The 21577-nt window shown below is 40.5% G+C and overlaps 1 protein-coding gene across 3 annotated transcripts in view; it reads left to right on the top strand.

Annotated features, from left to right (window-relative positions):
• PPARGC1A (PPARG coactivator 1 alpha) overlaps positions 1 to 21577 on the top strand; it is a 713065-nt gene that overhangs the window by 380400 nt on the left and 311088 nt on the right. The window contains exon 2 of one of the 3 annotated variants that reach the window (XM_055140705.1): positions 12170 to 12337. The exons of the other annotated variants lie outside the window; for them this stretch is intronic. Within the exon in view, the coding sequence (XP_054996680.1) occupies positions 12269 to 12337 (69 nt within the window). The 5' untranslated portion in view covers positions 12170 to 12268. The remainder of the gene's footprint in view (positions 1 to 12169; positions 12338 to 21577) is intronic. 3 annotated transcript variants of the gene reach the window in all.

The raw sequence follows: 21577 nt of genomic DNA, 5'->3' as shown, positions 1-21577 counted from the left end.
ACATGAACCCAAACATGATGTGCTTCTGGCATGACATAATCAACACATCAACTCAATGGGTACACACCCATTTTATAAATGAACTTGAGTTTCAGAGAAGTGACATAAATCACCTGAAGTTACACAGCTGATGCACTGCAGCTTTGGAAAGAGGCTGCATCCTTAAGATAAAACAAAACAACAACAAAATCCTTTATTTTAGGCACTGTGATTTACAGTACTGCTAATGATAGAGTTGCATGCATAAAACCTCCAGCAACACCCCCTACACTAGAATGTTCACTTCCCTCCCCCATTGTCTTTCCCCTTGTCCAGCAGACTATTCCCCTTGTCCCTCTACCATAAGAAATTTCCTACTGAAGACTAGTGAAGACCAGTTCTCTCTCTTGAGGCTGCCTTCTTTTGCACATTATGATCTCTATTATGATCTCTCCAACTGGATATTCCTTTTTTTTTTTTTTTTGGTTCTAAAAGACTTTCCCCTTTGGCTTTCCAGGATTACATTATTTCAAGGATTTCCTACAGTGAGCTGATTTCTGCCCTTCTCTACACCTAGCTTTTTCCCTTCCTTCCTTCCTTCCTTCCTTCCTTCCTTCCTTCCTTCCTTCCTTCCTTCCTTCCTTCCTTCCTTCCTTCCTTCCTTCCTTCCTTCCTTCCTTCCTTCCTTCCTTCCTTCCTTCCTTCCTTCTTTCTTTCTTTCTTTCTTTCTTTCTTTCTTTCTTTCTTTCTTTCTTTCTTTCTTTCTTTCTTTCTTTCTTTCTTTCTTTCTTTCTTTCTTTCTTTCTTTCTTTCTTTCTCTTTCTTTCTTTCTTCTTTACTGCCTGCCCTTGTCAGTTTTGAATGCATCTCCAACAGGCTGCCCATTCTGATGCCTCCCAACAAAAAGTCTCTTCTCTTCTTTGAATTGTGTTGTCGATGGTTCTCAGGAAGGGTTGCTTACTTGTGGAATAACCTGTCCTCCCTTTGATAAGAACATTCCATTCTTTGCTTGCCTCTGCACCCTTTGCTCTGCTGGGCACTCTGCCTGGTACATCAGAAATAACCCATATTGGTTCTGTGAATTGGACCTGAGTGGATTTCTCTGGTAGGAATCTTGTGAGTATTTGAATCCCAGATGAATAAAAGGTTGTTAAGAGATTTTCTCTATACAGATTTTTATGAACTTTTGGCCAAGGGCCAGTTCAGATTTCTCTTCACACCCAGCCCATAAAGAACGCAAGCTGAGGAGGTGAGAGTAGGTATGACACAGTATGTTCTAAAACTCAGGAGACCAGCCTGTCTTGGCCTCTCAGAAAGATGGGGGTTCTCTTGGACTGCTTTTGCTTTCCCCCCAGATCTCAACTACAAAGAAAGCAGAAAATATTTAAACTTCCTCTTGGAAAGCTAGGCTGCCTTTGATTTTTTTCAGAAAGTCTTCAAGTGATTTGGGTCTATTTTTAATACCCGTGAGACATGATGTTGCAAGAGGAGCTAAATTTAGGGGCCACGGCCCCCTTTCTCTTATTCATTGGCATCTTGCTAGGGGGAGAGGGAAATGCATGCAGCATTTTACCATGAAGCCGTGATGTTTGCCCGGATGGGTCCCGCTGCCGAAGGGAAATTCATAAATACTGTGTGGGAAATAAAGATAATGAATGGATTCTTTGAGGGAGAAAACGTTAAGTGGGAGTTTATTTATGTTCACCCTCCTTGTCTGCTGAAGACCGCGGGATAGTTCCTCTTGTTTTCCTCGGGTTCCTTTGGGGACAGCACTCAGCCTGTGTTACTAGAGCAAGCTTTAGCACCCTACCCTTGGAATCTGGGGAGCAGGACACACAGCCAAAAATAACACATGCAGCAGAACACTGGCTCTAACCGGTTCATTATACATTTGAGAGGCTGTGGGTTCTCCCCCTGCCCCCTTTTCTTTTTTGAAGGGAAAACAAGGCATTAAGAACATGTTAAAAACAAACCACTTTGTGCATACCTGTTGGAGCAGAGCATCGAGGAGAGCCTCATGCACCAAGGGTCAGTGCTGAGGGTCCTGCTTGCTGGCTTATGTGTCCTTTCAAGCATTTCCATGCTTTCTCCATACACTGGCAGGATCCGTCCCTTCCATTTGTCTTGGGTGGCTCCTTATATTATCAGCATCCAGGACAAGCCCCCAGGTTGAGTCTTCCATCCCGGGAGCATCTGCTGTCTTGGAGGCGGCCGAAGAAGCAAAGGCAGGAGGGAGCATGGTTAACAGAATGGACGCTGGTGTCGCCCACATGGTCCACGGGCTACTCCTTTAATGCTCAGAGAATTTGGGAAAGTTAGTCAGCTTGGCAGCACTTAGCTTTGCTCATCTGGGAAGGAGTGAGAGTGATACTCACTTGTAGGAGAGTTTCCAAGATTGAAGAACATAGCAGTTAGTAAACAGCCTCCTGCCTCCAAGCCTGCCTCCATCTGGGTGGGGCCCAGGAAACTTACAGCATTCAAACCTGCCTGATGGATTGACTGTGTTTTGACAATTCCCCATAACCTAGTCTTGGCTTGTTTTGGTTTCTCAATCTATTCAGAGTCCTGATTTCTGATGCTGCTTTAAGGCAGCTGCAGCTTTAGACAAGAAGGTGCACTTCTAATGTGTTTTATCTCTGTTCTGCATGGGGTGCTCCTTGGGGAAGAGATGTCCAGCTCGCTACATCCTCTGCCTCCTTGATCAGTGAGAGCAGCCTACAACCTCTGCCTGACAGCTGGAACTGAAATTGGAAATATTGGAAACTTTCTTCCAGTGGGGCAGAAATCAAAAGGTGCCACAGCGCACTCTTTCTAGTCAAGAAATTGAGTCTCCTCCCATTCCTTAAATTTCTCAAAAGTGTCAACCTTTGAAAAAATTCTCTTTGCTTCTGCGGGCTCCTGCCCCTTAGTCTTTAAGAATGACAGTTCTCTAATTGACTTGTCTTTGTTTCATCCCATGTAAGAATTAGTTAATAGGTCCACTGATCTCGGATTGGTGAACCTCTATAGAGGAACTTTGGAATCAGAAGTTTGGGGCTAGCCTCTTGTCTCCAGATTTCTCTGCTATGCCAAGAATTGACTGGAACTTAGCAGTGGAGTGTTTGTCTGTTGCACACATTAGTACCTCAGCGATGTCCATGGATATTTGGGTTTGAAAACTTGTCTTTGGAGGAAAAAGGCTCCTTTGGAGTGGGGATGTTTCGCTCTTGGCGCTGTGGTCTGCACTCTGTAGAAACATTTCAGGAGGCTTAAGTCTTGGCTTCATTCAAAAGGTTGGGGCGGGGTCATCAAGATACTGTCTCCAGTGATACCCTGGGTTTATGCAAACACATTCTCCTCCGTAGCTCAGACCTGTCTGACTTGTGGCTGAAATGATCTGCTGTCCCTAACTCTTCCCTCTCAGCATGCCCGGGGCATGGATGTGTCTTTTGCCTCCCTCAAACTCAACCAGCCTTGAGCCATTGCACACATTAGGCATCAGTACCCATGAGCAATGAAACAATGTGAAAAGACAAATTTTCATCTCTATGCATGAAGAAAGAAAGGCATTTGTCTTGGTTTCAGTTGTAGAAATGCATTATTTTTGTTTTTGATTTTGGGGTAGGGATGAAGTTGTCTATGTTTGTCTGTGAAAGATGAGAAAAGAGTTGACTTTGAATTCTGACATGCAGTTTGATCAATCTAGAAATTTATAGTTTATAGGTAATTCAACATCTCTAACAAGTACATTAAAAAATCATCAAATTTGACTTCTCATCTCTTCCCCCCACTTCCTGAAAATGCAAAAGCAAATTGTGTATTAATATGTATGTTTGCTAGGTTAATACATGGTTTGCATCTGCAAATTGGGTGTGTGGTCTTAAAAAATTATGGCTATTCAGACAGAAGTTAGAAAGTATGAATTTGGCTCTTCTTGTGTAGCTCCTGTCATTCTGCTTTCTTGGAAAAAGAAAATGAACAGCCATGTTTGGCATGTGAACAGTTTGGCATATGAACAGTCTTGTCTCTAAATTATATATATATATATATATATATATATATATATATATATAGTGCTTTCAAGCCAGATCCTTGATGTTACTTTGACTTGGTTTTCATGGTTTAATTTATTTTAGTTGGTAAAGATTATTCATCACTCGTTTAATTCCAAGGTTATCTATTGATTCTTTTCTCCTCATTTGGTATTTTCTGACATTTTGTGGCACTAAATATTGATTGATACAAAATCAGTCATCTAAATGTCCAGAGGAGGCGTCGCTCACTTGTCATCAGCTGTTTTTCTGAACTAATAAGTGGGATCATCGTGTATGTCGAGGATGTTCGGTGATTTAAGGGTGGGCGTCCTGCCCTCCACTGGGCCCTGCTTATAAAAATCTTTATAGAATTTTGAAAGTGAGATCACGGAGAGATAGCACCAACAGTTTCTGCGTGGGAGGCTAAACCCTTTCCTGTAACACTTATCCGTCATTCTGTTCCAAAGCCACTCACAACCTACACTCTCAGTTCTGATGAACTATAATGATACACAAATAGACCTTCAAGAGGAGCCTCGCTCGCCCGTTGTTTCTTAAATGATTGACTTAGCTTTGCTTTTAATGAAATTCTGTAGATTTGAGTGGGATTTGTAGCTTTACTTACCTCTTGACATTCTTTTTAACAAGCATGCTCTTAGAGGAGGATGGTGTGATTGCGTTGAATAACTTGCCCTTAGCCTGTCTTCTAAATAAATTCCCGTACTCATTCTCTTCCCTTTGGAAATTCTCTAACTGCATCTCAGGTCCTCCTTTTATTGAGATATAATACAAGGACTATTGAGAGAGCACATGTAGCTTACTCAGGTATATCTGTGCGGGCCTTCAGCACCATTCTGTGTGGCACTGGAGATCCCCACACAGCCCTGAGGCAGCTTGGGCAATCTCTTGCACTGCAGAACCTGAGCAGCACAGCATCCTGTGGCTCTCATGTTGAACCGCCAGGCTGAGGATCCCCTGGCAAGGCCTCCAGGTCTCCTGGCACTGCTTGGGAAACACCCTGTTGTCCTGAAAGATATTATTAAAGAGAAAGTCAAGAGGTAAGGGATTCTACCAACCCCACGCCAGTGCTTCACTTCTTATTTCTCTCTCCTCCCCACTTCCTGGAAATGCTAAAACAAATGTGTGCTCATGTTAATGGTTGCTAGTTAATACATGGTCTGCATCTGCAAATTTCATATGTAACCTTAAAAAATTATGCATTATGCATTGCAAGTACTTAGAGCAGTTGGATTATAGTACTAAAACCAGATTACAAGTAGTTAGGCCAATTATCACTCTGATGACAGTTGGATAGTTTTTAATAATCTCTAATCAAGTGAATTGTTGCTTTACCAAGACAATTTTCAGGAGTCTTTGAGTTCATATTGCCTAAATTTATTTCGATCTGAAGAGACTTTGTCTCTCTTCTAAGACTTTTTGAACCTCCCCTTGTGCCCATCACATTTTCTTGCCTGGTTCCAAAGAATCTCCCTCTCTAGCCAGACTGGAAAATAGTCTGTAACAAGGGAATATTGTGATAAATCTGTAGGTTTCCTCCCCTTTTGAAGTATTTTAATAGAAATTTGCAGAAAAAATTTTGAAACCCAAACTAGGACTGATGGCGATTTTAGCCTTATGACAGTATACTGATTTGGGTAGGGAAAAGGGAAAACATTCCCACTTTGGCACTTTTTCATTAGTCTATTGGTTATGATTTCTGGGAGCTTATGATTTAAGGTGATCTTTAAAGTAAACTAATTTAAGAAAATATTATGAAGTTCATTTGTGTTGTTCTTAACATTTGTTAAGGCACTATACCATGTCTCTGGGACCTCTTGATATCCAGAATATCACAAAGTCAGAAACAGTATATAAACATACTAGGCAAGAGAATATTATTTTTATATTGAATCGGGGAAGATGATGTATGGAACGTCTTCACCTGGTTGGACGTAGATTTAATTCTTCTCAAATCAGCAACAGATTCATCTGTATAGAAAAATTGAGGCTCTCATCTATATATTGTTTTCTATTACATTATTTTGCTTTGGGCTCAAGCATATCAAAGTAATTCAGACACAGCGGATGAAATCATCTGATTTCCATCAATAAATGTCTACTAAATCCTTCCGATTATAGGCAGTTGGTATTATTACATAGCTATAGTAAGACAAGGTAATGCCATGCAGTAATTAATTGGAGTTCTGTGGATCAGGTTTATACTATATCTAATATTTATGGTTACAGTCAGACTTTCTCACTTAAGTGATAAAAGTAAACTTAGGTATTGTAATAGATTCTGTACCTTGGTTTTACTATTTGAGTCTATTGCTTCAAATCTTTGTTCATTCTATGTAGGTTAAAAAAACTTTCTTTCGGTTTACCATTTTCTTTTTTTAAACCATAAAATCATTTTTGTTGCATACAATAAAAAATGATAGTTGACTAAGTATAAATGTCAATCAAGCAGGGTAATCAAGAATTATGCACTTATTAAAAGAGATTTTCATTTAAAAATCCATGAAGGTCCATTACTATTTTTGTTGTGGCTCTAAGGCATTTCCTTTAAGTATAGTTCTTAGTGAGCAAGTCTGGTATATATTCGGTGTAAGCTATATTCCTAAAGGAATATCTACAAATTCAGCATCAATTTCTTTAAAGAAAACTAAGAATATAAAAACAATGAGGAGGGGCTGAAGCGATAGCATAGCAGGTAGGGCGTTTGCCTTTCATGCGGCCAACCTGGGTTCGATTCCCAGCATCCCATATGGTCCCCGGGCACCACCAGGAGTAATTCCTGAGTGCAGAGCCAGGAGTAACCCCTAAGCATTTCCGATATGACCCCCCCCCCAAAAAAAGGAGGAACAACTTAGGGAAATGGTCTACATAAACCTTAATGATCCTGCCTCCCCCAAGAATACCAACAATTTGAAAAGATTTCTTTATAAATGAAATTTATTTCTTTATAAACGAAATTTATTTCTTTATAAATGTTCTTTTTAAAGAACTTGACTTTTATGAAAGTAACAACTTTTTTTTCATTTACATGAACATAGATATACAAGCTCAGTATAAAATCTGTAAGTATATTAATGGGTACAACTGGCATGAAAAGGATAAGGATGAATACAAATGATGGGTGGTATGTGATGGAGCTGACAGCCAGAGCGTGTTGGAGGGTAGAGAAGGGATCCTACTCACCAAGGTGTTCCACTAACCACAAGCTGGTGGGCAGCGCTGCAGCTCAGATGATCAGTGTTAAGGAGGGAATAGTAAACTTTCATTATTCCAGTGAAATGGGGCTCTGGAAACCAACCCTCTCCAGACTAGAATCACTATGGTGGCAGGACTCGACTTTTTCATAATTTTCACTGTAGTGATGCCAATTTTTCTTTTCTGTGGTTTGGTTAATACATCAATGGTTGGTATTGTGGGTATGATATATTAGTGTAGAGTTTTGTGTAGCAAATTTTTTTGTTGTTTTTGTTGTTGTTTTGGGCCAAGACTTGCAGTGCTCAGGGCTTAATATTGGTTCTGACTCTGGGAGCACTTCGGGCGGAGTTTGGGGGTCCATGTGGAGTGCTGGAGACTTAATCTCAAGGAGTTATGTTCAAGGCAAGCACCCAATCTCCTGGATGCTGTCTTGCTGGCCCCCTAAAGCACATTTATTAAGTATCTTATTATTAGTTCCTAATTAAAATTTTTTTTTTTTTGCTTTTTGGATCACACCTGGCGATGCACAGGGGGTTACTCCTGGCTCTGCACTCAGGAATCACTCCTGGCAATGCTCAGGGGACCATATGGGATGCTGGGAATCGAACCCCGGTAGGCCTCGTGCAAGGCACAAACGCCCTACCCACTGTGCTATTGCTCCAGCCTCTAGTTCATAATTTTAAAAGTCAAAGTAGAATAAAAAGTTTTCAGGGAAATGGAAACTTTCCTTGAGAATGGGGCTGGAGACCGTATAATAAAGTGGGTGCTAGGAAGACATCCAAATTCTATCCCAGGTGTTACATGGAAGCGTGTTTAAAATCCTCTATGTGGTAAACATCACCACCTTGTCCTTTGCCTGGGAACTCCTCATCTCTGTACTTCTCATCTATGTTCCCCTGCCCTGTTCCTTCCACCCATGGGTCCTATCCTGTACGTCATCTAACAGCTATGTCATTTTCTACTGTCAGAGTACTCTGATGTAAGGGGTAATTCACTTGGCAAACTTTATTCTCGACATCTTGATTTTTTTTTGCTTTTTGGGTCACACCCGGCGATGCACAGAGGTCACTCCTGGCTCTGCACTCAGGAATTACCCCTGGCAGTGCTCAGGGGACCATATGGGATGCTGGGAATCGAACCCGGGTTGGCCGTGTGCAAGGCAAATGCCCTACCCACTGTGCTATCACTCCAACCCCAACATCTTGAGTTCTTGAAATGAAGATTTACCCATTTTTATTCTTGAAAGAAATATTTTTCCTAAAATCAAGGGAGGGCTGACTGATGCATTTTGTATAGATTTTCCCTTTTTAATTTATATGTATAATGTTTCCGCAAGGAAAGCATTACAAATTCGAAAACACTTTCTGTTTATTATTAGTCAGCACATTCTTAAAAGGCTGCTTATCTTGAGGAAAAATAGTGATTTTTCTCTGGCAGTCTTTGGCATTCCTTAGTTTGTAGATGCGTCACCTTGATCTCTGCTTTCATCTTTTTTAAGGCATTTCTCCTGGGTATGTATGTACCTGTTTGTCCACATTTCCATCCTTTTATAGGACACCAGTCATATTGGATTACGCCCAACTTAGTGACTTTGTTACTGCCTGATTGCCTTTGCAAAGAGTCTGTCTCCAAATATAGTCACATCCTGTAGTACCAGAAGTTAGGTCTCCACTTTATCTATTTGGAAAGATATAATTCAATCCACAGCCACGGACCTTGTTATATATTAGCATTGAAAAACAAGTGGAAAAAGAACCCCACCTCCACCCCCACCAGCAGATCTATGTTTTTGACATGAAATGTCAGTTTTGTGTTCTGACCAGCTTCTTACCTGTGATTTTCTTATACTCTTTGTGTAGTCGAAACATCTTTTAGTGAAGACAGTTAATAAAGATAGAAAGGAAACTCATTCCATTTTGATTATTTTATTTAAGAATAGCGAGTAAAGGCTATGCTATTTAATAAGCTCCTGTATTCATGTATGTTCTCATTATGTTTACATTTTGGAGACATGTATTTGGTTTTATCAGTAGTGAATTCATATTGAGCTGCATTTATTATTTGATGCTTCATTTTGCTTTTATTAATTTCCTTGCTAAATGATAAATAGCATTAAAGTCATGCTATTCTGTGTTTACATTTGAAGACAGGCTGATGCTGCATTATTGAACACTTTTCCCTTCTCTTTTTGAAATTTATATTTCTACATCAGTTATGGAAATTACCATGCTTAATGCTTAAGAGCAAGAAAATTCCAGGTTGCAAAGGGAGAAAATGGTGAACTAGCAGAGATACAGGTAGGATAGACTAGACTTGTGATTGTATCTATTAAAAAATAATACTGCTGACTAACTTGATGCCGGTGATAAATTCTCTAACAAGAGTATTTTACTTTATTCTTATAATAGTATTGTAAAGACAATGTATTGATTGTAATAGGTTAGGTTATACTGTGGCAATAAACAATGCTGAAAGTTTATTTCTTCCTTATATTCCTGTGGTTGGTCCAGGTGAGTCTCCAAGGCTTCTAAGCAGCACTAACTCGCTCATGATGCTAGTTCTTTTGATATTAAAGCAGAGATAAACGTATGTTTCCATAATCACTGATGTTCAGGAAGAGTGGGCTGATAAGTCAAATACCAGTGATTAAGGATTTCTCTCAGGAGGATGCAGCCATAAATCTTACATTTTATTGGCTAAACTAAATCATGTGGTTAGCACTAACTTTCAAGGGCTTATGAAAATGCAGTCTTGCTATAAGCCTGTAACAAAGGTGAACTAGGTTTTGGGAAATAATCATATGGCTGAGACTATAGCACCTCCCTCTAAGAGGTATAAACTAGGTCTCAAGGGCCAGAGGTAGTATGGTGAGTGAGACACTTGCCTTGCAAAAAATCCAGTTGCATGCCTTGAGTTTCATCCTGAGCAGCACATATGGTCCCCTGAACACAGCCAAGAGTAATCAATCCCTGAGGGCAGAGTCAGGGGTAACCCCCAAACAAACAGACAATAGAGAAATATAGAAAAACTGTATTCAGACAGTTGGGTAACCTGTCCAGGGATGCAGAGATAGACAGAATATAGTGGAGTTCTAGTGAAAGCTAGGTCCATTTGACTTTAAAGATTATATTCAACTGCTTTGTGTGTATGTTATATAAGAACTATTTTCAACTGCCTTGCAACTGGTGTAATTTATATTATACAACAAATTGCTCCTGGTTTTCCTTATGGAGCCTATTGATAGGAATTTGGAGGGGATTGGAAAAATACAGATGATTTGTGATTGTTTCCACTGAGTCTAGTGTCAGAAAAATTTTCTAGACCCTGCCTCTGAACTTTTTTCTTATATTCAGGATAATCTTTAAACAAGCATTATAAATAAAGAGGGGACTCAGTTAGGTAAGGGAAGAATTTTATTTATTTTTATAGAGATGAGGTGGAAGATACATACTTATTATTAGAAGGGTGATAATGACAAATTAGGTTTGGTTGCAATTTGCAGCCTACAGAACATGTTCACATGTAATTTGAAGATAAGAGCAAATCTAAGTTTGCTAATTGAATGTGATACCACATTGATGACATTGTGATGGTCATATAGCCATTGGAGGAGGGCAAATAAAATGGAGAAATTACCTGATATTTTGCTGAGAAAAATTTAATTTGGAAAAGAAACACTTTGAGAGAGGCATAAAGGCATGAATTGGATCTCTGAAGATTTATCTTATAGAATTGACATTTGTATAAATCCTTATAGAACTTAGAAATTGTACAGTCATGGAGGTTGTAGGGGGTAAGAATATTCAAGTCACTGTATTACAAAACCATCAGTAATGGAACAGGAGTGTATTGAGAGGTAGTAAGATGACTGTCATTGGTATTATAAGCATTGTTTGGATGTACATTGGCAGGTCTGGAAATTTTAGCGTCAGATGATATCAAACAGTATTAATCAACCTTAAGTGTTTTTAAATTCTGGTCTTGGGTACTCAGTAAAATTAGTTTTCAAGAGAGTAAAAATCTAGGAAACAAAATAATATTACCATGGATCTCACCCTAGACCTGTTGGAGCAGTATATCCCAAGAGACTCTCTGTTGGGTATATTGTGCAATCAAATTTGAGAACCATTGTTACAAATAAAAAGAAATAGGTGGCATGAGTAGTAGTCACAGCTGCATAAGTTTGAAAAATAGGTAATCTATTCTGAACAGAAGGAGAGAGTATCATTTGGTGCAAGAAAGAATAATGAAGCAGGACAGAATCTGGTTGGGTTTCTTTTGGCTGACTCCCAAATTTTGAGGATCCCATTAAAAACAAAACCTCTGATCACTTTGGATAACAGTTTGGGAGAAAAGTTTGAGGTCCGTGGTCAGGCAGAGTTCCTACTGCAGGACAACCTTTTGGAGAAGCCAAGGAAGTTAGATGCTCAGGATTCATCTTGAAGATTCTATTTTCACCAAAGAGAGTTTATTATCCATGTTTATTGACTGCTGGGTGATTCATACAGTGCTGGAAGAGATGTGTTCACATAAAATGTGTTGATTTTATGTAAAGTAGCTTATATCTTCTAAGTATTCCAGCCCACCAATGCTTCAGGACAATGTAAACTGGTGTGTGTGTGTGTGTGTGTGTGTGTGTGTGTGTGTGTGTGTGTGTGCATGTATGTGCAAGCATGCTGAGATGAGTAGATGGGAGCACAGATAGGCACGCATATTTCTAGAGCATAAAGTTACCTTCTAACTTTCCTCCTCTGACCTTTATGCCAGAAGCATAAGAACGACCCATTGTACACTGACCATGGAGTTTGCTTGTTGCTAATCTCTGGATGATCAACGGCAGAGCTGGCCTTCAACCTGGGTAGTTGGCAGCTATCAGGGGTGCCCCATGTATCCCAGATTTGCTCCAGTGTGGCTTCTTCCTACCCAAACCCTCATCCTCTGGCATGGCGTTTTCTCCATGACAGTCTGCCCCCGAACTGCCCTCACTGCTGCTTTGGTAAAGGCTTGCAACGAAAGGGAGTAAGAGCCACTGAGGAATCCAGACTGTGCAAGCAGCATCAGAAATGGATGAGCCCTCCTCCAGGCTGGAAGAAGACTGGAAAAAAGGACTTCAGCAAGAAGTGAGCTGGCAGGTAAGTGACATCCTCAGCTCCAGACAGACAGACCCAAGTCCTCTCTTTCAACTCTTTTCACTCATATATAAGCAATTCACATCCGTCTATTTGCAGAACTCATATATGAGCAGACACCCATTTGGGAGAAGTCATCATTATATTTCCGATTCTTTCTAAGCCACACAAATAAGACTCCAAATGAATTTACTGTAGATTTTTGAACAAGTCAATAGGATTCTACAAATCTATAGATGTTGCTAAATTTATACTTTTTTTTTAAAAAAAAGCTCTTGAATTAATAAGCTGCAGGTGTATATCAAAGGAAACATGCAGATTTGGTTTGTATGAGTACAAGTTCATTGCAATATAAAATTTTAATACAGCACCTGTCACCAGACTTACTTTATGGTATGATAGTCATTTGGTATAAGGGTCTTGGTTTTAACCTATTTTAATGAGGTGACTATTCTTTTAAAGCAGCTTGCATGCTTTTCTTATTTATGCTGAACTCATAACAGGTAGAAGCTCTGTGGTTTGCAGAGAGTTCAAACTAAAGGATTCATTTTGGTGTAGAGGCAGTTTTCATTAAAATATGCAAAGCAGTTATGTTTATACGTTACAATACCTATTTCAAATTAGCAAAATTATATGCTCCTGTCTCATAAGCTGCCAACTGAAATCCCTTCCTAAATCCCGTTGAATGGCTTTGATTACTCTTCTTCACATTACACATTACACACCTCTAATGCATATTTTTACGCATCCACTCCATTGCCATTTAATTAGACAACAATATTGAGAGCGATGCCAGCACTTCTCATGCCCCCATCTCCTGCTGCCTTTAAAAAATGCTACTGCTTTATGGAAAAAAGAACACTTTTGTGCATGAAGCATTTCTTCTGGGTGGTGTTGGATAAAGTGCAACTGAGATTTCCATTTTGTTTATAACAGAAAGTTTCAAACAAAAATGGTGATCCAGAATAGTTGATTTTCAACATCTGTTTTTAAAAATGTTTCTCCCTTTTTTTAAAAAGGGAAATTCTGTTTAGCAAAAGAAATTTTTGTGAAATATAGTCCTGATATTGACAAGTATGTTTAGCTCTAAGCAAGATGATGTTTGGTAAGGAGCTTCAGACAACAAACAAACAAACATATAGACTTAGAGAATTGGAGTCCTCCCATTTTGAGTGGGAACATTATTTAGGAAGGAGGAAGGGATACAAAATAAATTTATGATGACACTTGGGACATATCGTGTGTTGGGTTTGTAGGGAACCTAAACAGAAATTCAGGTATTGTATGGTATGTTGATGTGGCTTTTAGATTTTTGGCTTTTGCTTATAAGCTGCCTTTTAGAAAGATGGTACCTCAAGCAGTCTTTTTCAAAGAGGGATGGGGGGAAGAATATGTGACGGTATGCATCAGAGATCTCTGTGAACAAATATTTAATCTAGCATCATAAAATACAATTTTTTTAATGTTAAAATGCATGTGCCCTATTTATGTTAGTATTCTCTGAATGTTTAGATTAAGCATTTCCCCAAATGCTGAGAGTAAAGATATTCTCTATGCCAGGGAAATTCTCTAGCTCCAGAGGTCAGATCCTGTGCAGCTGGTTGACCACTGCCACTTCCACTGTGGTAACTGAGAAAGGGCATTCTACTCTCGGATCTGGTCTTACTGACTGTCCGTAATGCATGCAACTGGGGAAAGAATATCACAGCGTATCAGCACCTGCTTGACTTGCTTCTGGTCCTCTACCCTTCAGTGAGGCATGCCTGCTGAGCCGGTTCTTCAGTCATTGGCTCCACATGTTGGGCCCTGATATGCACAGTGTGCCTAAGGAATATGCAAGCTAGCCCTAAAATTAAATTTGATCATACTGGACACAAGACCTTTGTCATGGCAAATACTTTTTGGAGTTATCCATAGAACTAATGGGGTTATGGGTGTAAATATTTAGTCAAATACTACATATCTTTTTGCGGGTGGGGAAAGCATCTCCTAAGCAGTATTCAGGAAGTCTGGGGTCCTCTAGTGATTCTTAGCCAACCGGCCTGGGGACTCAATGTTAGTGCTCAGGCATGCAGGATCTTACTCTTTCGGGATTACTTGAGCCACCCCCCACAGTGCTCAGGGGCCTCTAGAACCATACTTGACAGTGCTTGGGGGACCAGGAGGTACTTGCGGAGGGGATGTTGAACCAGGATCAGCAGCAGGAAAGGAATGTGTGAACTTGTGTACTACCTCTATGGGGCTCAAATACTACATTACTGAATGAAACAGATACAGCATTTTTGCTACCTATCTACACTTGATCATTCCCGAGGATTGGTTGTGGTGGTGGTGGTGTGTTTGTGTGTGTGTGTGTGTATGTGTGTGTGTGTGTGTGTGTGTGTGTGTGTGTGTGTGTGTAGGGTTCCTTTCATTTTACAATGAAGGAAATCTTATTCAATAAGGTCCTGTAACCTATAAAGCCACCTGATGTTCATGTTCAGACCAGTTTGACTTAAATGCCTATACACTTCTCACATTTGTTGCTGTGCTATCTGAACTGAATTTTATCTCATTTTTTATCTCATGGAATTATAGCTTACAAGCAGCTGTGATGTGGGCAGGCAGGAAGCAAGAGGAAGAAAGGGAGAAAGCATGATGATCATCTAATAGAATAATCAATCTCTGAATCATTAAGACTTTAATAGAATGTTTTTAATAGTTTATTTTTTAACCCTTACTGCCTACCAGAAATTGGGTTGTTTTTTGGATTCATACACATAGTCCGTCAGGTGTTATTTATTCACGCAATGTAAATATAGGAATGAGGCTCAACAGTGTTAAGGAAGGTGGACAAGGTCACACAACGACCAAGGGATGTAGATTTGCTGGAGGCCCTGAACTTTGTGCATGAAGGCTGGTTTTTAGTGTGTGCTTCCAAATCATGTTTTTACCACGCCTATTTTATTAACCTTATCTATTTATCTCATCACAATGATGTTATAGGATTTAATCGTTGAGATGTACCCGGGGTACATCTTATCTTTTTGCTAAGCTTATTTGGGCTAACATGACTTGCTTTCTCACTTCTTCCGAATGTATTTTAATTGGATGCTGTTTGCTTTAAATGAACCGGCCTACCCATGGAGTTGAAAATAAACTAGATGCAATTTCTAGAGTCAACTGTAAATTTGAAAATCCATGTAAGTGTAGAACCCATATCGGAAAACCAACAGCATCCGTGTAAAGTCAGTGCCGCTGTCTCCCCTAGCCCACTTCCACTCTGGGAGAAACTCAGGAGTGAAATAACAGAGATTTCTGCCTGCGGGAAACCATGCGATCACAAGTTACTTTCCTTAGGCAGTGCCTTTGCTTCTTCACTTGTCAGTGCTTATGTTTGAGAGAGACTTGGGGGGGGGTGGGGGAATGGGAGTTGATTTTATTTCCAATAAAGTTGCTTCATTGTTCCTGGCAATTAAAGTCAGTTGAAAAACTTTATAGAGAGACAAACAACTCTTTTTTCTTTTTTTGGATAACAATCTCCCTTAGCGGGGACCCTTGAACATGGCAGATGTGATTGCTATGTCTGGTCATTTTGAACACTCCTATTGATCCTGTGTGTCGTGCTTGCCTTCTCTGTAGGGAGAAGAGGTCCTCAAGGGCAGAAGTGGTGTTGTTTGCTTCTGTGTCTCTGCTAGTAGCTCCGAGTCTGGCCCAGACTCCATCTGGATATGTTTACTGATTTGAATAGAATTGCATATTTGATCTAGAAGAAAAAAATCACCTCTTTTTTTTTTTTGGTTTCGGGGCCACACCAGGTGGTGCTCAGGGCTCACTCCTGCTATTGCACTCAAGGATCACTCTTGGTGGTCTCAGAGACCATGCCGGATGCTGTGGCTTCAACCTAGGTCAGTTGTGTTTGAGGCAAGCAGCCTTCCCACTGCCCCATCCTACCTGGCCATTTGGAACCCTGAAAATAGCATATTTGATCACCAAGAAATGTGACGTGGTCCTTGGTTTTATATAGGAAGAATTAAAGCTGAGGCGTCTAAGTGAGTTCCTGAATTTCTCCCCATCCTTCCCATCTTGGTTAGTGAGGAATAGGAATTATTCTCTCCCAATTAAGTTTTCTTCCTTTCCTGGATTACTTCTGTATACATTTTGAATACCTCAATTTCTCATCTGTAAAATGGGCACTAGGTCATATTATTGGTTCTCTTTTGATTGCCCTATTTATTATGACAAGTTTATCTGGACAGGTCTAAATTTATAGGTCCACAGTCTAAATATCAGGAACATAGGACCTGGAATTGGACTTCTTTTTTCAATACCTACTATGTACAAAGCACATTCTCACTTAAATGAATGAGAAAGTAATCAGAGGTATTTTTCCCTTGACTTGAGATTATAATAGGGAGAAAAGAGCAGGTCATGTGAGAGAGAATCAAAATGCTTTGTGCACAAGGGAAGTTGTATGGAGAAGTCTCCACTATGTCTAAGGGACAGCTTAAAGGTGGCAATCTTAAAGCTAGTTTTTAAACAAAAAGAAGCTAGAGCTTCTGGGGAGACTATGTAGGTCAGGAGAGAAAAAAAATTGCTTCAGAGACTCACATATATGTGTTGAACAGCCAGTTCTGTGGGTGAAATGAGAGTGGGAGAAAAGGAATATAAGTGGAAATGAAAGAAAAAGTCCTGTGTGGTTAGTTGGGGCATTTTTTAATGTCGGTCGTGAGCCGCTGTGATGGGATTTTAGCAAAGATTTGACATAGGAATCAGGTTATTCCCTTAGAAAGATCATCACAGTATCAGTGCAAAATGTAAAGTCGGATGTGGTAAGACTAGAACTCAGAACCCCAGTTGGAAAACTACTTTACTTAAAATAGGGATGACTATAGAGAAGATGACACTTGAAGCCAATTTTTTTTTAGTTCAGTTATTTTTTAATTTTTTTTTTATTGAATCACCATGTGAAAAGTTACAAAGCTATCAGGCTAAGTCTCAGTCATATAATGATCAAACACCCATCCCTTCACCAGTGCACATGTTCCACCACCAAGAACCTCAGTATACCTCCCATCCCACCCTCACCCCCTGCCTGTGTGGCTGATGATTTTCACTTTACTTTCTCTTTACTTTGATTACATTCAATGTTTCAACAGAAAACTCACTATTATTATTTGAAATTTCCCTCCAACAATCAAACCTGCCAAAAAGGCATCATTTGATAATTTGTTTTACATTGCTGAGAATGAAGAGCATATGAGGTTTTGGACTTCTGGTATTTTAGTAATTAGGTCCAGAGAAATTTCTGCCAGAAATTGCATCATTGCAAGCTCATACCTCTGTTTAGTGTGGGCCTTATAAGATGGTGGTCGCCACACCACCACCGGGGAAAGGAAAGGCCGAGAGAGAAAAACTTTTCCCCTCCTGGAGCGGCATGGTGCCATAGCTTAATTCATAGTCTAGAGGCATTTCTGCAAGAAGTCGCTGGATGCTGAAAGTAGTTAGTTGGTCTCTGGGATCATGGGCGCTCAGGAATGAAGGGGCTGTTCATGTGCGGCCACTGGGGATCACACATCTCATTTCAGTTTTTAAATTGTTATTATTTATTGAGTTACCATGAGATAAACTATTACAAAGCTGTTCATGATAAGGTTTCAGTCACACAATATTCCGATACCAATTATTTGCTCCTGTAAATAAGACAGACTGAACCTTGGAATCAAGACTGAGATGGGAGGTTGGTGCAGAAATATTCAGTGACCAATGAATGCGAAGTATGAGGGGTCAGGAGGAGAAATGACCTCACGATTTCTCTTTAGGGTGGCTAGGAGGATGAGGATGATACCATATGAAAAGACATTATTAGAAGAGAAAATGGTTCCTGAGTTCTTTATGGGGTGGCTAAAAGTCAACAGAATAAGATAGAAGAGTTATAATAAATAAGAGTAATATAAATTTCTACACAAAGAGGATGAATAAAACCAAGGGAGGACTCAGAGAACTCAGAAGAGGTAATTACACCACTGACAGCCCACCAAGAGCTTACTGTGTGCCAAGAGTTGTTTTAAGCACTTTTCTTATATCAACTTAGAATCCTCATCATTGCAAGTTAGGAGGATGCTTAGAGTAGCCTCATTCTGTAGATGTGGAAGATCCAGGGGATTAAGATCACTTCACTACCATGTAGGACCTAATCCAAAGCAGGTTGGATCCAGGGCCTGTCAGCATCCTAGGATTACATCCATCCAACTGTACTTATGGGGTAGGTGTTACTTTATAGAGAAGATGGCATTTTAAGTCAATTTTTTTTTCATTTTCATTTAAAAATTGCTATTATGTATTGAAGTACCATGAGATAAATAATTACAATGCTGTTCATGATCAGGTTTCAGCCACACAGCGTTCTCACACCAGTCCCTCCACCAGTGTACATTTCCCATCACCCATGTCCCCAGTATCCTCCCCTGCCATTGAAGCCAATTTTTGAGGAGGAGTAGAATGTAAGGGGGAATAAAACTTGAATTAGAATCCAAGCAATCCATACTTCACTGAAATGAGTATAAGCTACTTGAGGGAGAAAGAAGTGTCTCTTGTATATATCTCTGGCTCATGGTGGGGGGGGGGTTATCCTGAAATTGTTGAACTATCTGAGGTTCTTTCAGGGGTCTATTGGGCCAGATCTGGTGGTGCTCAGGACTTAATCCTGACTCTGTTCTCAAGGTCACTCTGCAGCGCTTGAAGATATATATGTGGTGCAGGTATTGAAACAGTTTGCCTCCCTCCCTCCCTCCCTCCCTCCCTCCCTCCCTTCCTTCCTTCCTTCCTTCCTTCCTTCCTTCCTTCCTTCCTTCCTTCCTTCCTTCCTTCCTTCCTTCCTTCCTTCCTTCCTCCCTCCACTCCCTTCCTCTTCACCTTTTTCCCTTCCCCTCCGCTCTCCTCTCCCCTCCTCTCCTCTCCCCTCCTATCCTCTCTTTTATATTTCCCTTCTCATTTCTTCCCCTCCCCTGTTTCTTCCTTTCCCCTTCCCCTTCCCTCTCCTGCCTCCCCTCCCCTCCTTCTCCTGTTCCCACACCCCTTTCCTCCCCTCCCCTCTTTCTCCCCTTGCCCTCCCCTCCCCTCCCCTCCCCTCCCCTCCCCTCCCCTCCCCTCCCCTCCCCTCCCCTCCCCTCCCCTCTCCTCTCCTCTCCTCTCCTCTCCTCTCCTCTCCTCTCCTCTCCTCTCCTCTCCTCTCCTCTCCTCTCCTCTCCTCTCCTCTCCTCTCCTCTCCTCTCCTCTCCTCTCCTCTCCTCTCCTCTCTTTCTTATTTACCCTCTCCTTTCCTCCCCTGTTCTCTCCTTCCCTTTCCTTCTCCCCCTCCCTTCCCCTCCCTTTTCCTTCCCTTATCTCATGGTACTGGGGATCAAATACACTACCTTATGCATGCAAAGCATGCACTCTAGACCCTGTAATACTCAAGTTTCTTAGAGTGATGCAAGCCAAGTCCAGCTCTCAACAGAGGATGATGGTGACTTTCTCCAAAGATTAGTCTGGCACCCAGTGTACTTTCAATAAGCCATTAGTGGTGGGCATTGTAGACTTGGAAGCTGAAGAGTCTTCCTGGGGAAGGTGTATGTGGCTTTATGTGTGTGCCCAGTCGGGTTAGCTTCTGAGCTCTTTCTTCCCCCATGAGATGAGAAGAAAATATTTACTTCCTAGGCAATTATTCTGAGTAGTAATATGAATTTGAATAAACTTCTAGATGATATAAAGCATACTCTCAGATCAAGTTCTTGTGTCTGTGAACGGAAAACAAAGTGGAATTGTACCTCTGACATAATACCAAGTGCCAATCTAGTTTTGTCTGTTCTCTGTCTTTCTTCCCCAGTCCACAGTTGTGTGTATTTCAATTTCCATGCAGGAAAGATAATAAGTAGATGTGATGTTTCCCAACCTCAGGAGAGGGTTTGCATTTTCATATTTGGATTACCTCATATTGGAGATGGACAGAGCAGCAGCACGTCTGTTTTATTGGTTTATGATACTTTGGAATTTCAAGGGCTTAGCATCACACCTCTATATGGGCAGAAGATACCTACCATTAGAGTGCCAGGGTCATCTTACCACCTAAAGCACTCCTGTCTTAGTTCCTCCCACTCCTCTGTCCTCCCAGGAACCACAGAAGTTTTCATAGTCTAGTGAGCTTTTGTGGTTTTTCCAGTTTATCTGCTTTGGTCATTCATATTCTCCACAGGGGATGAAATCATCTGGCATTGCCTTCCATTTTCTTGGCTTATTTCACTTAACAGTGATGCGTATTTTAATTTATATCATGTTAGAAGAGCCGGTCCCTTCTATTGATTAAGGAGAGACATACTGAGGATACAGACTGACCAGCTCTAACTTTATGTTTAAGAGGATAATGGACCTGGCATTTCTAGAAATGGTTTGATTGTAGGTTTCAGAAGTCAGGTTTGTCAGAAAACAAGTTGAAATGGTTATATTTCTGGCACAAGTGTGTGTTTTAAAACACCTTTTCTTGCTGCTTGTAATTTTTTATTGTTACCTTTTAAATGGCATGGGACTCATTCATTTATTCATGCAAGGGAGATGAAGTGTCTGATCTATGTCTTAGATTCAAATATCATAGATTCATAAGGCTGGAGGAGACCTTGGAATGACATCTCATCCTACATGTTCCTCACTCTGAGCAGAAGCAAATCCAGAATGCTGAAGACAGATGACCTTATATAGCTTCTCTCCATAACTCATTCTTGGATCTAACAAATGATTCCTAGGCTAAGAAAATTCTTCCTTGTGGCGGATTTAAACTTCACCCATTGCAGCTTAAGATCTGTTACTTCATCCTCCCTGGAGGTGGAGAAAAACAGTTCCGTCATTGTCCTCGGAAATCAGCCTTCTTGGCCTTGAAGATCATTATGAAAGCAGCCTTTAGCTTTTGCTTCTCAAGGCTAAGCAACCTAAATCCTTCAGTATGATTTTTTATTTTCATCTTCTTGAGCTTCTCTGAATCTTATCCAAGTCTCCTCATTACTCTTAAGTTCTACAGCCTAGAACTTTTCAAGAGTATCTAACTAGTGTTAATAAATAGTGATCACTAGCTCATTCATTGAGTCAGTGAATTTATTGAGCTTCACATTTTAAATACCAGACCTCCAGGCAAGGTCCAGGGAGTACCAAGATAGGTGAAAACCACACCATATGGCCACCAAAGAGCCCACTTCATATTATGGGTCACTACTTACTTTCTACATGACCTTATTT

This window comes from Sorex araneus, chromosome 5 (genome assembly GCF_027595985.1).
Source record: "Sorex araneus isolate mSorAra2 chromosome 5, mSorAra2.pri, whole genome shotgun sequence".
NCBI classification, from domain to species: domain Eukaryota; kingdom Metazoa; phylum Chordata; class Mammalia; order Eulipotyphla; family Soricidae; genus Sorex; species Sorex araneus.
Note: the sequence above shows the minus strand (reverse complement) of the source record. Positions and strands in the feature narration are given on the sequence as shown.